Source organism: Poecilia mexicana, unplaced genomic scaffold, assembly GCF_051168715.1.
Source record: "Poecilia mexicana isolate PSO_F unplaced genomic scaffold, ASM5116871v1 scaffold_12, whole genome shotgun sequence".
NCBI lineage: Eukaryota > Metazoa > Chordata > Actinopteri > Cyprinodontiformes > Poeciliidae > Poecilia > Poecilia mexicana.
This window is the reverse complement of record NW_028263381.1, coordinates 27,195,001-27,208,375: the sequence shown is the minus strand read 5'-3', so window position 1 is coordinate 27,208,375 and position 13,375 is coordinate 27,195,001. Positions and strand designations below refer to the sequence as shown.

At 46.9% G+C, this 13,375-nt stretch overlaps 2 protein-coding genes across 5 annotated transcripts in view; both read left to right on the top strand.

The window, feature by feature from the left end:
• Positions 1-1,038: 1,038 nt before the first annotated feature.
• Positions 1,039-5,360, top strand: ppp6c (protein phosphatase 6, catalytic subunit). Its single transcript, XM_015002356.2, has 7 exons — positions 1,039-1,232; positions 2,009-2,104; positions 2,275-2,340; positions 2,431-2,572; positions 2,648-2,727; positions 4,263-4,472; positions 4,544-5,360. Exons 1-7 carry the CDS (start codon positions 1,158-1,160, stop codon positions 4,790-4,792), a joined length of 918 nt encoding a protein of 305 aa, XP_014857842.2. The 5' UTR covers positions 1,039-1,157; the 3' UTR covers positions 4,793-5,360.
• A 1,457-nt stretch (positions 5,361-6,817) lies between these two features.
• scai (suppressor of cancer cell invasion) overlaps positions 6,818-13,375 on the top strand; it is a 15,801-nt gene continuing 9,243 nt past the window's right edge. For 2 of the 4 annotated variants that reach the window (XM_088011243.1, XM_088011241.1), the window contains exons 1-4: positions 7,054-7,141; positions 10,173-10,291; positions 12,925-13,020; positions 13,122-13,208. In XM_088011243.1, coding sequence (XP_087867369.1) covers positions 10,185-10,291; positions 12,925-13,020; positions 13,122-13,208 — 290 coding nt within the window. In that variant the 5' untranslated portion in view covers positions 7,054-7,141; positions 10,173-10,184. Of the gene's footprint in view, positions 7,142-9,328; positions 9,631-10,172; positions 10,292-12,924; positions 13,021-13,121; positions 13,209-13,375 lie in introns of those variants that run through there. The other 2 variants (XM_088011242.1, XM_088011244.1) reach the window with 2 other exon arrangements.

Below are 13,375 nucleotides of genomic sequence, written 5' to 3'. Positions count from 1 at the left end.
AGAGAGCAGGAGAGAAGGAAGACGGCCTAGTCAAAGTCTGGGCCTGACTGTTGTGCTGTCAGAGAGCAGGGGTAGTGTAAGGCAGCAGATCCTAACTGAGTCTCCAGTCTGCAGGTCAAAGGTTGCTGACTCAGGCTGAGTCTGGCTGCAGAGCCACCCAGATATTAGACCAAGCCGAACCGTCCTGCCGCCTGACTCCAGTTGTTTTCCAGCATGGATCCACATCCAATCAGACGTTAGCAACTGCTGCAGCTCTCTGATGGAACCAGAGCTCCCAGTAAACCCTGACTGGGACAGAAACAACCCAGATCTGCAGCTCAGAGCGGAAAGTCAGGATTTATCCAACACCAACAGGAAAACTGAACCACCTGATCCGCAGAAACACGGATCAGGAACAGATCAGGAACTGGAAGGGATTTTATTCCTGAACAACAATCCAACAGGAGGAAGGAATGTTCTGATTCAGTTCTCATCCAGACCAGACCATCTCAGACAAGAGATTCAGGAGCTGAAACATCTGGATCATCTGGAGCGGCCACCAGGGGGCAGCACTGACTGGAAGAGATGGTGAAACCGCTGTAGCTAAAACACTCTGGTATTATAATCTCTTTTTTCTGATTACAAATAAATTATCTGGAATAACGTTATTATTTAAATCCCAATTTTTCCATCATTTTTATCCTGATTTTATTCTACTTTCATTTTTCATAATTATGAGTATTTTTCTTTTCAATTCTGATTTTATTAACTCGATTATCGTGTTTTCATAAAATGATTATAAGGTCGCTTTAGCAGTTTAGCAGTCCTCCTTCCTTAGCATCCTGCTAATGTTAACAGCTGACCAACAGAACTATCCATCCATTTTCTGTACACATTGCCCCAGTGGGTCAGGAGGGCTGCTGGTGCCTCTCCAGTGAGACATTTCGGGCGAGAGGCGGGTCGCCAGTCTGTCGCAGCTCCTGAAACTTATGAACGCCTAATGTGCAGGTATTATCTTCTCTAAACCACTAGGTGGCGGTCGTGCTGTGGTCCTACCAGCTGCGCTCCGCCACAGTAGAAGAAGAATCCGAGGCGGAAGGAGAAGCGGAACTAGTTAGCAGGAAGGCTAATCGCCTTTAGCCATTTTTGTTTTCAGATTTTGAAGCTTAATTTTAATTATGGCACCTTTAGACCTCGACAGATACGTAGAAATAGCAAAACACTGCAAATATTTACCAGAGAACGACTTAAAGGTGAGTTTTGAGTTTATGTCGAGTTTCTGGAGCGCTGGAAGCTAGTGGAGCTAGCGGCTATGTTTAGGAAGGAAGAGTTTGTTTGTTCTGGTGATCTGGGTCAGAGGGACGGAATGTTCTGATGATCTGGGTCAGAACCGATCAACCATCTGCTTCATTCTGATAGCAACTTGTCAGCTGGAAATAAAAAGAACCAGAGAGGGGACAGCTGAGAGAGGAAGCCGCTCACAGGCTCTCCTGCAGCGAGTTAAACTGAGCTGGTTCTGGTTCTGGTTCAGTTCAACACGGAACCAAAAATACACGAACTGACAGACAAAACAATAATGGAACCAGCTGCTTTCACCTGAAGTTTGCAAAACCACCATCACTCAGGTTCTGAAACGGTCCGGTTCTGTTCTCCGGTCCGGACCGATAGTTTGTCATGTTTGTTTGTGTTTCCAGACATCATTTTGTTTCTAGAAGAAAAAATCTGAGCCATCTTGAAGCAGGATAAGTTTTTCTGTTTCTAATCTGAGTTGATGTCAGGCTGAAGCTCTGGGCTGATAATCCAGAATAACCTGGGGTCTGACGGGAAGTGATCAGAATAATCTGGGGTATGACAGGAAGTGATCAGAATAATCTGGGGTCTGACAGGAAGTGATCAGAGACAATCCGCTGACTGAACTCTTGATGTTTGGGTCGCAGTGCAGATCAGTCGGAGCTGAATGGACTGTTCTAGATCTTTAGATCTACGTTCTTAACCCTAATCCATCATTTTTTTCCTGTTTTTGTTGTAGAGATTATGTGACTATGTTTGTGATCTGCTGCTGGAGGAGTCCAACGTTCAGCCTGTAGCCACTCCGGTCACCGTCTGTGGAGATATTCACGGTCAGGTGAGTGGGACTGCCATCGGCCGCCATCGGCCGCCATCGGCCTCCATCGGCCTCCATCGGCCGCCATCGGCCGCCATCGGCCGCCATCGGCCTCCATCGGCCTCCATCGGCCGCCATCGGCCTCCATCGGCCGCCATCGGTCTCTCATGTGTTTCCTGTTTCTGTTCCAGTTTTATGACCTGTGTGAGCTGTTCAAGACCGGAGGTCAGGTTCCAGACACAAACTACGTCTTCATGGTGAGACCTGCTGGTAGACGAGAAGCTAACGCTGCATGTTTCCTGGTTCTGATCCGGTTCTGATCCGGTTCTCCTCCCATCTCTCTGCAGGGGGACTTTGTGGACCGGGGGTATTACAGTCTGGAGACGTTCACCTACCTGCTGGCTCTGAAGGCCAAGTGGCCCGATCGCATCACGCTGCTGAGAGGAAACCATGAGAGCAGACAGATCACACAGGTCTACGGGTTCTACGGTACCGACCTGCCACCCTGGACTTCTCCAGACTCCATCTGTGTTCTGGTTCTGATCCGGTTCTCGTCTGTTTCAGATGAATGTCAGACCAAGTATGGGAACGCCAACGCCTGGCGGTACTGCACCAAGGTGTTCGACATGCTGACGGTGGCCGCTGTGAGTCCGTCCTCCGTTTATCTGGAGGTTCTGCCGACCCGGTCTGGTCCGGTTCGGCCGGCTGCTGTCACTGGTTCTGATGGGGCTGAGACCAGCCGACCCGATGTGACATGGTGGAGGGTTGATGGTGTTTTAGGAGTTGAACCCTGAACCCTAGGCTGGCGTTGCCGTTAGCAACACAGTCGGTTAGCTAAACAATGCAGACATTAATGTCACATCCACTGAACGTTATAATGCACAACAGTGCCCTCTAGTGGCGACAGAGCAAACAGCAGCTGAGCCTGTTAACTCAGATTGACTCAATAATCAGGTTATTATACCGTGTTTCCCCGATAGTAAGACGTATCGGGGGTTTCAGGGGGGTCGGCTAATATAAGCCGTACCCCGAAAGTAAGACATATGTCTTAGTTTTCTGGGAAACACCTCTCATCTAGCTGCGCGCCGCCTCCTACCCATGTCCGCGCCGTCCCCTGCACTTGTCACTGCCGCCTCCTGCTTAAAATACGGTAATCAGTAAAACATACACACTGGCATACTGGGGTATCATCTGCTGTATGTAACCCAGTGGGTATCAGCAGGTGTCACACTGGATTAAATACAGCAGGTGGTACTGTATCACACTGGGTTAGATACAAAAACACGCTGTGTGGGATACTGTATGGGGCTGTAACCCTATGGGAGACTGTGATACGGAACCACAAGCAGTGCTTATACCGTATGCTATATTTTTGCCCCTAGACATGAGCGCTTCCGGTTCCAGTGGTAAAAGGAAGAGTTACACCGTGGAGTATAAAAAAGTGATTGTCGAAGAATCTTGGGGCAAAAATGTAGTGCAGTTCTGCAAGGAGAAAATGTTGGATCACCGACTGGTCCAAAAATGGCGTGCAGAATACACTGGTGAATACAATACTGTTCAGGTTAATAAATGTTAATTTTATGGTTAAACAAAAAATTCGACAATTTTTTTCCAATATAAGACATACCCCGAAAGTAAGACATAGTGGGGCTTTTGGGGATAAAAAGAAAGTAAGACACTGTCTTACCGTGGAAACACGGTAACTCTGAGTTAATAATCCAGATTAGCAGCTGGATTATCAGTGAACCAATCAGATCATCAGTTCTTCTGAAGGTTAAATCTGGAGCTGACCCATTAAATATGATTATATTCTGCTGAAATTAGGAGAAAAATGAGAAAAAACAATTTAATAGATGGAGACAAACAGCAGCAGCTCTGACTGATTTTCTCTTTAGTTTTTCATTTCCTGTTTTTGACGTGTTACTTCCTGTTTGAATCCCAGCTCAACCCTGATGCTTAAAGTTCATGTTTTGGCTGATTTAGCAGATGAAGTGATAAATGAAGGATTTTCCATCTGACCTGGTGATTGATTAATTTATGGATTAGCTGAATCAGAAGGTGACTGATAGATTATTGAACCGGGTCAGAACCGGCTCTGCGTCGGTTGTTTCAGGTTTTGGTCCGTTAGCCTCTGTCAGGTTTCGTTGTGTGAAGCTGACCTCTGCTCTGTCGTGTCCAGTTGATAGATGAGCAGATCCTCTGTGTCCACGGCGGACTTTCGCCCGACATCAAGACTCTGGACCAGATCCGGACCATCGAGCGGAACCAGGAGATTCCACACAAGGGGGCGTTCTGCGACCTGGTGTGGTCCGACCCGGAGGACGTGGACACCTGGGCCATCAGCCCCCGCGGCGCCGGCTGGCTGTTCGGCTCCAAGGTCACCAACGAGGTAGGGAGATCCGACCCGTAGAACCCGCCCCTCCCCTGCCCGCTGCTGACCCGGCGTTCCCTCTGTTTCAGTTCGTTCACATAAACAACCTGAAGCTGATCTGCCGCGCTCACCAGCTGGTCCATGAGGGCTACAAGTTCATGTTCGACGAGAAGCTGGTGACGGTTTGGTCGGCACCCAACTACTGCTACCGCTGCGGGAACATCGCCTCCATCATGGTCTTCAAGGACGTCAGCCGGCGGGAGCCCAAGCTGTTCCGCGCCGTGCCGGACTCTGAGCGCGTCATTCCTCCCCGGACAACCACACCCTACTTCCTGTAGGGGGCGGAGCCTGGACGCGCTCTGCTTCAGAGGGTCGCTGACCCCTCGGCTGCCAGGTTGAGGTGGGCGGAGACGCCGGATGGTGACCCTCATGGGTCTCATGAAGTAGCGTCGTGTTTCCACCTCAGACCCGACGTGACAGAACCAGCCTCTGAGCCCATCCTGCTACATTCTGCCTTAAACATTTTAACCTTAATTTATTCATCTTAAGTATCATGCACACCGTTTTCATTCTCCTGTGTCTGAACTGGGATGAACTGGTTCCTCCTGATGAGTCCTGATTCATCAGCAGAGATGCACCGATGGCCGGTCGCTCCAGAACTTCCTGTTTCTGTCTGTAGACTGTCGGATAAATCCTGGCCTCTGCTGCATTTACAGACCATAATAAGTTGTTTCAGTGCCTGATCTCCAGATCAAGTGAAATCCTCCCATCTGTGGACCAGTCGGTGCGTCCCTGATCATCTGTGGCATTATGTCTGTTTCTCTGCTCTGCAAGCAGCTGGAGCTGAAACCCATTCCAGCTGTTTACCGTCTTGAAATTTGAATAAAAATGAATTCACAGCTCTGAGTCGTAGTTGGTTTGACGGTGAAGTTTCCATCTGGCAGAACGTCTCCTCTGTGGTTCACACACCAAACATCATATTTTATAAAAGCTTAAAACATATCAGTTGATTTTCTTTAATGATTTGACAGAATAAAATAGAAAATTTTAGCAGAAAAAGTTAAACTGATGGAACCTTTTGTTTCTGCTGCTGTTTGGATGGAGAACCTGCTGGAGGGCTGCAGACAAGACGGTGAGTCTAGTTGCTATGGTGATTCCCGCCATTTCCAGGGAGCGGGAAAATGAGGGTTCAGGCAGTTCGGTTACTAGGCAGAAAACTGTTCAGACCTCTGTCGGTGGAGACTCTGAGTACCGGTTCTGGTCCAGTTCGGCCCACTAAAATCCCTACAGACTACAGTAAAAAAAGCTCATTTTTGTTTGTAAGTTTTTTAAAAAGTCACTTTTTCTAATCAAGTTGCATATTTTCATTGTTTCCAGATTTTTTTGACATAAGTTGCAGTAAAACGAAGTTACATTTTTTATCCTCATCAAACATGAACATTACAAACATGAAGAGTAAAAAGTGTGTGAATGTTTAGTTTATTAATAAACATTACTGATCCTGAAAATAAAAGTAATTTCTACTTTATTTCTTAAAAGTTTTCTCACAGGTTCCTCTTTATGCTCCAAACCGACCCGGTTCTGGTCATTTTAGAACCTCTGTGTTTTTAGTTGTTTTTCTGACCTGAACCCAGAACCACTCAGATTCGGTTCTAAGATTATTCTGACCAGGATGAACGTCAGGAAAACGTCATCTGGGTTTTATGTTTTCTTATAGATTTATGATTCATGACGCTTTAAAAGTATCTGCTGTATATTTATGATGAGCTCTTTATGGTTTGATTTAGACACATTTGGATTTATTTCAAGAGTTTTTGTGTTAATTCAGAAGATTCAGATCGTCCAGCTGATGAAAACCTAAACCGGAATCATTTTATGAAAAGGTTTTGATCAGATATATAATCATTTTACAAGATACTGAAGACAAATTTTAAATAAAAACCATTTCAAAGATGGAATAAATTACCTCAAAACAACATTTAAAATGCACACTTTCTATTAAATTACCTCTAAAGTTTTATATTAAATCGTATTTTTTAAAATATAGGCTCATCTGTGGAATTTGTAAAATCTGATGTTTGATTATCTTGTGCATATTTTGTGTAGTAGTTAAAATGATATGAATATGTTTGTATTTTGTCATTTAGACCTCAGGAAGATTACTAACAGTGGAAAGTAACGGGACGTCCAGTCAAGCGGAACCAGAATCATCCAAACGACCAGAACCAAACCAATGGGTTTAAAAGAACATGCATCCAAATGAACTGAATTACTAAAATTAATAACGCTTTTTGATGACATTCCAGTTTTTATATTTTTATTGAACCTGAGTTTTAAGATCGGCTGGTTCCTTCAAGTTCGGCGTCAAAAAGAACCTTTGTGTGTGAGGCTCTTATTGTGGAGGGTTTGACCCGGAAGCAGCTAGCAGCGGAGCCGCAGAGCAGCGGCCGTCCTCCGGATTCCTCCCCCGCTCCCAGAGCCTCTCTCTCGGCGGTGACAGACAGCTCCTGTGGCTCCGCGCTGCCGGTGGCTCCAGGCGGTCCGGCCGGGATCTGCGACCCAGTGGGATGTTAGTGAGTCCGGGCTTCTCACACGGAGCTGCTCGGGGCTTTTCTGCACACATCCGAGACAAGGAGCATCTCCGCGGTTCTTCACCACCATCCTCATCCTCCTCTTCGGCTGCAGAGGTGAGAAGGGAACCGGCCCGAGCGGCCGCTCGGTGTTGCTCGGGTCCAGATGTTCTGACTCCCAGGCCGGTTTAGATTCCCACCAAACCTCTGGATTCACCACATTTCACCTCCGGAATGTTCCGCATCCTGACGGGAACAGTTTGAATGAATCTGATTCTCCATCAGCGGAGCAACTTTCACTGAACAAAATGAGGAAATTATTTAAAAAACATAAAAATCTTGAAAGCTTAGTGTGTGAGAATTTTCATACAGTCTGCAGACGATGCCATGGGATGATGACCTTTAACCCTTAGGTCAATACACAATGCAAAAAAAATCTTACTATATTTGTCAAATTTTAATCTTCCTAAAATAATGATCTAAATAATTTTTAAGTTATTTTTTTCTTTTGCCTTCATCGTCTTTTGACAAAAATGACTTGTGTCATTAATTCAGGAATTTGATAAAATAAAAATAAAAAGAGGTAAGAAGGAAAGAATTCAACTTTAGTAAAATAAAGTTTAAACTGTTTTAAATAATCAGTAATCAGTTGGGACGTATCGATGTTGGGCCGATACTGATATCCGATATTAAACATACTGTTATGGTTGATGGCCAATTATTACCGATAGTTTATATATTTGCTTACAGTTCCGTCCCATGATGCCGTGCAGCATCATCGTCATGTGACCAGACGCCACATAAACATCATGTGTTGATACTGATTGATTAGTGATCGGACTGTCAGCAGAACTGACTGAAACCGTCAGATAGTGACGTCACGGTGACGTATGGAGCCTCACGAGTCCAGGCTGGTTTTTCCTCAGGAAGTTGAGTTTTCACTCAGGACACGTTCAGGTTGGTCCTCATGCAGAAAAAATTAAAATGCTCCTTTTCTGAGTTTTGTAATTAGATGAAATGTTTTCTGAATATTAATCTGTATTTTAATGGATCTGTGTTTACGGTAGATTCACTTAGACGTCTGGATGTTTGTTTCTTTATATCCAGTTTAATGAATTAGGAGTTTATTTACCTGAAGGGAGGCTGGATCTGTGGGGATGGAGGAGCTCCTGTAGCTGTCTGTATCGCAGTGCATCTTCAGAAGCCTCTGACTGTGGTTGGTAAACTGAGCTGGGGAGAGGAAGCTGCTCTAGAATCATTTATAGAACCAGACTGTGTAGATGCTGCAGATCGTTTTAGTTAATCTGATAAATCTGCAGATTTTTCATTTAAGTTTTTTATATAATATTATAAATACACTAAAAATGCAAAAAAATAATAGAATTTTGTTTTCATTATGAAAATCAACAAAACATAACAGGATTCCTTTAGTGAAAGTTTAAATGATTCATCTGCAGCTGAAAAGAGACGAGCTGATGATTGTTAATGGATTAACTGATTAATAACTGATTAATAACTGATTAATAACTGATTAATAACTGATTAATAACTGATTAATAACTGATTAATAACTGGATGCTAAAGGTGATTAATAAGATATTTATTTTGCAGAATCAGGTGAAGCTAAAACTGGGTAAAATGATTTTATCTTTATTGCTAAATGTTTATATTATTTGTACATTTTTGGCTCATTTATTCATCTGAGAATGAGGTTATTTCAGAAATGTCTTTTTTTGGAGTTTTTATACTACAAACTAACTGATTAGTGAGTAATCAGTTCCTAAATTAGTTGATTATTTTAATAATTGATTTTATTATCTGAAGCTGCTCCCCCCACGACCTGATCCTGGATAAGCAGAAGAAAATGGATGGATGGATTTTATTATTGGATAATATGCTACACATTGTATCATCGCTATTTCAGCATGTAATTTCATATGCTAGCATATCTAATACTTGCTATGCTAGCATTAGCATAGCTATGCTACATGGTTAGTAGTCAGTATCATTTATAACTGTAAAATATGGAAACGGTTATTTATGATGTGAGGAACATTTTGTCCCAGGATGTTGGAGAGAAGGAAAGAGGGGGGGTCTGAGGACTGGGGGAAAGGTCAACTTGAGGTCAACTTGAGGTCAACTCTAGTCCTCCCAGTGGCACCAGACTGGATGGGATTCATCCTGACATGTTGAAGGATCTAGATGCTGCTCTGCCCCTTCAGGGTCAGAAGGAGGACTGGGAGAACTGGTTCTGGCTCCGGTTCTGGTTGTGGTTCAGGTTCTGGTTCTGGTTCCGGTTCCGGTTCTCGTTCTGATTCTGATTCTGATTCTGGTTCTGGTTCTGGTTCCGGTTCTCGTTCTGGTTCCGGTTCTGATTCTGGTTCTGATCCGGTCTCTGCAGAGTGACATCAGAACTGTTTTAAAGTTCTGGTCCAGTCCGTCGCCTCGGCAGCAGGAGCTCATCATGGCCGCCGCCCACCTGGCCTGATTGGAGGGAATCTGGGTTGGCCTAAAAACGGGCGCCACGTGATTTAACTAGGACACCTGGAGACACGACGCCAAGTTAACATCTGACCTGCTTCTACATATTAACTCACAGATTCATGGTGTTTATTAATATTATTTATAATTATTCATATTGTTTATAAAGATACTGTCTGGTTCGTTTGATGTTTTATTTTTATTATTTATTGTTCTTCATTTTATTTATTTTTTATTTTATTTTTGTCTTTGAACAAAGTTTTCATGCTTCGATCAATAAAGTAATATTGAAAGTTTTATGAAATATGAGAAAAATCTAAAAGAATAAAACTATTAAAATATTTAGAAATGAATTCTGAAGGAATTAAGTGACAAAAAATAAAATATAATGAATAATAAAACAATGCAAAGGCAATAAAGTATAAATAAATAAATTTCACTGCTCAATTTAAGATGAGGTTTGTTCTCATATAATTACAAAATGAATTAATATTCAGGATAAATAAAGTTCTAGTTAATACATTAAAATGAGTAAAAACAGCTGATTTCTGGTTTGGTTTTGGTAAATAAAGTCAGGATGTGAAACGTCATCAGATCTGGACTCTTTATTTTGATCCATCTGTGTTTCTCTTTATCCCAGTTAAACTGAAATATTCCTGGTTCTCAGGTGTGAAACGTCATGACTGGAGCCGAGGCTGAGGATGATATTCCTCTGGGAGAGCGGAAAACCGTCACCGACTTCTGCTACCTGCTGGATAAATCCAAGCAGCTGTTCAATGGGCTCAGGTACGTCCAGCATCCCGGCTGCTGATTGGCTCCTCCAGGAAGCCTCAGCCGCTTCTGGGAAAACCTCCTGAAGTCGGTCGTGTCTTCAGCACATCAGAGGTTTGGTTTAGTTATCCCAGTAGAAATCCTGCATGAGAAGCTTCTGAATAAATTAGCGGTTAGCCTGGAGGCTCCACGGCGACATCACAGCTGATGCCACAGCTCAGAAACACACGGAGCGCCATGCGGCAGGGCGCCATGTGGGGCGCCATGTGGGGCGCCATGCAGGGTGCCGTGTGGTGGGGCACCATGTGGGGCGCCATGCTGCAGGGCGCCATGCGGCAGGGCGCCATGTGGGGCGCCATGCGGGGTGCCGTGTGGTGGGGCACCATGTGGGGCGCCATGCGGCAGGGCGCCATGTGGGGCGCCATGCGGGGCGCCATGCGGCAGGGCGCTGTGCGGCAGGGCGCCATGCGGCAGGGCGCCATGTGGGGCGCCATGCGGCAGGGCGCCATGTGGGGCGCCATGCGGGGCGCCATGCGGCAGGGCGCTGTGCGGCAGGGCGCCATGCGGCAGGGCGCCATGTGGGGCGCCATGCGGCAGGGCGCCATGCGGGGTGCCGTGTGGTGGGGCGCCATGTGGGGCGCCATGCGGGGCGCCATGCGGCAGGGCGCTGTGCGGCAGGGCGCCGTGCGGCAGGGCGCTGTGCGGCAGGGCGCCATGCGGGGTGCCGTGTGGTGGGGTGCCGTGCGGCAGGGCGCCATGTGGGGCGCCATGCGGCAGGGCGCTGTGCGGCAGGGCGCCATGTGGGGCGCCATGCGGCAGGGCGCCGTGCGGCAGGGCGCCATGTGGGGCGCCATGCGGCAGGGCGCTGTGCGGCAGGGCGCCATGTGGGGCGCCGTGCGGCAGGGCGCTGTGTGGGGCGCCATAATAATAATAATAATAATAATAATAATAATAATGAAACCAATAATCCAACTGACATTCAGTTTTACACAGCTGGTTTAAAAAGACGATGTTTTAGTTAAACTCATTTTAATAAAACGGGAAACAAAAATGTGATGAAATGTAACTATTGTTTCATATGAAGGTTTATTAACCACAGAATAATTCAGCAGAATTATAAATTATTCCCATCACACAGAGACGAACTGAAATAGTGAAAACAAGAAATACATGAAAATTAATTCTAGAGCAGATAAAGTCTGAGCTATAAACCAGATTCACTCATGAGTTTTTATTCACCTGGGAAGTAAAAACTAAAATCTGTTAACATTTTTATTGCTAAATGTAAACTGTTGCGCTAATGAGGATTAGTAGGTCAAAGGTCAGGACACTGAAAGCCTGTATAAACAAGATGGCGTCAGGACTGAGGTTAGCAAAGCTGCGTCTGGATGGAGGACAAGACAAAGTCCTCTGGACACCATCGTGTCCACCATGGAGACGATGGAGTCCCTCTGGGGTTTGGGCCAAACCGGGCCACCAACAGAACCACCAACACACACACAGGGGAAACAATGGCCTAGTTAAAGTCCAGACCTCAGCCCCCAGGGAGCTGAGCAGAAACGTCAATGAGCCGCAGTGGAAAGTGGAGTAGGATTCCTCCGGAGTGGAGAGAGGAGCTGCGGCGCTCCGATATGAATCCTGGCAGCCTGACGTCGTCTCCTCCCATTCCCTTCATATAAAGTGGGAATAATAAAGTGGGAACACACTTTATTCTGGACTTGAGGGAACAAAGATCCAACAGAACCGCATAAGGACGCTGCAGAGTTCCCTCCAGGGTTCCCTACGCCATTCCCTGCGTCGTTCCCTGCATCGTTCCCTGCATCGTTCCCTGCGTCGTTCCCTACGCCGTTCCCTACGCCGTTCCCTGCGTCGTTCCCTGCATCGTTCCCTGCGTCGTTCCCTGCACCGTTCCCTGCGTTGTTCCCTGCATCGTTCCCTGCGTCGTTCCCTGCATCGTTCCCTGCGTCGTTCCCTGCATCGTTCCCTGCGCCGTTCCCTGCGCCGTTCCCTGCGTTGTTCCCTGCATCGTTCCCTGCGTCGTTCCCTGCGTCGTTCCCTGCATCGTTCCCTGCGCCGTTCCCTGCGCCGTTCCCTGCGTTGTTCCCTGCATCGTTCCCTGCGTCGTTCCCTGCGTTGTTCCCTGCATCGTTCCCTGCGTCGTTCCCTGCGTCGTTCCCTGCATCGTTCCCTGCGTCGTTCCCTGCGTCGTTCCCTGCACCGTTCCCTGCGTTGTTCCCTGCATCGTTCCCTGCGTCGTTCCCTGCATCGTTCCCTGCGTCGTTCCCTGCGCCGTTCCCTGCATCGTTCCCTGCATCGTTCCCTGCATCGTTCCCTGCATCGTTCCCTGCGTCGTTCCCTGCGTCGTTCCCTGCGCCGTTCCCTGCATCGTTCCCTGCATCGTTCCCTGCATCGTTCCCTGCGTCGTTCCCTGCATTGTTCCCTGCGTCGTTCCCTGCGCCGTTCCCTGCGTCGTTCCCTGCGCCGTTCCCTGCATCGTTCCCTGCGTCGTTCCCTGCATCGTTCCCTGCGTTGTTCCCTGCACCGTTCCCTGCATCGTTCCCTGCATCGTTCCCTGCGCCGTTCCCTGCGCCGTTCCCTATGTGGTTTCACTCAGACGTTGTCGCTCCTCCTCTTCCTCCCGGCTGCAGAGACCTTCCTCAGTACGGACACAAGCAGTGGCAGTCGTACTTCGGCCGGACCTTCGACGTCTACACCAAGCTGTGGAAGTTCCAGCAGCAACACAGGTGAGTCCGCCTCACCTGCAGCCGCTCCAGCCCGGCTGGCTCAGTGAGCCGTGCAGCTGGATGCAGCCTCTCCCTCAGATTACGGGTTTGTTTGTTGACAGGCAGGTTCTGGATACCAGGTACGGCTTGAAGAGATGGCAGATCGGAGAGGTTGCCTCCAAGATCGGACAGCTCTACTACCACTACTAGTGAGTCTGGAGACGTTTTAGTGCAAAACACGACGATCCCCTTTACAGCCATGGAAGTCCATGACTGGACCCCTTTACTTCCAGTATAACCATTAGAAGTAAACTGGGCGTCTTCATGAAACCAGTTTGTGTTCATAGCCCAAAGTCTTACAGTGGAATTTAGTTTC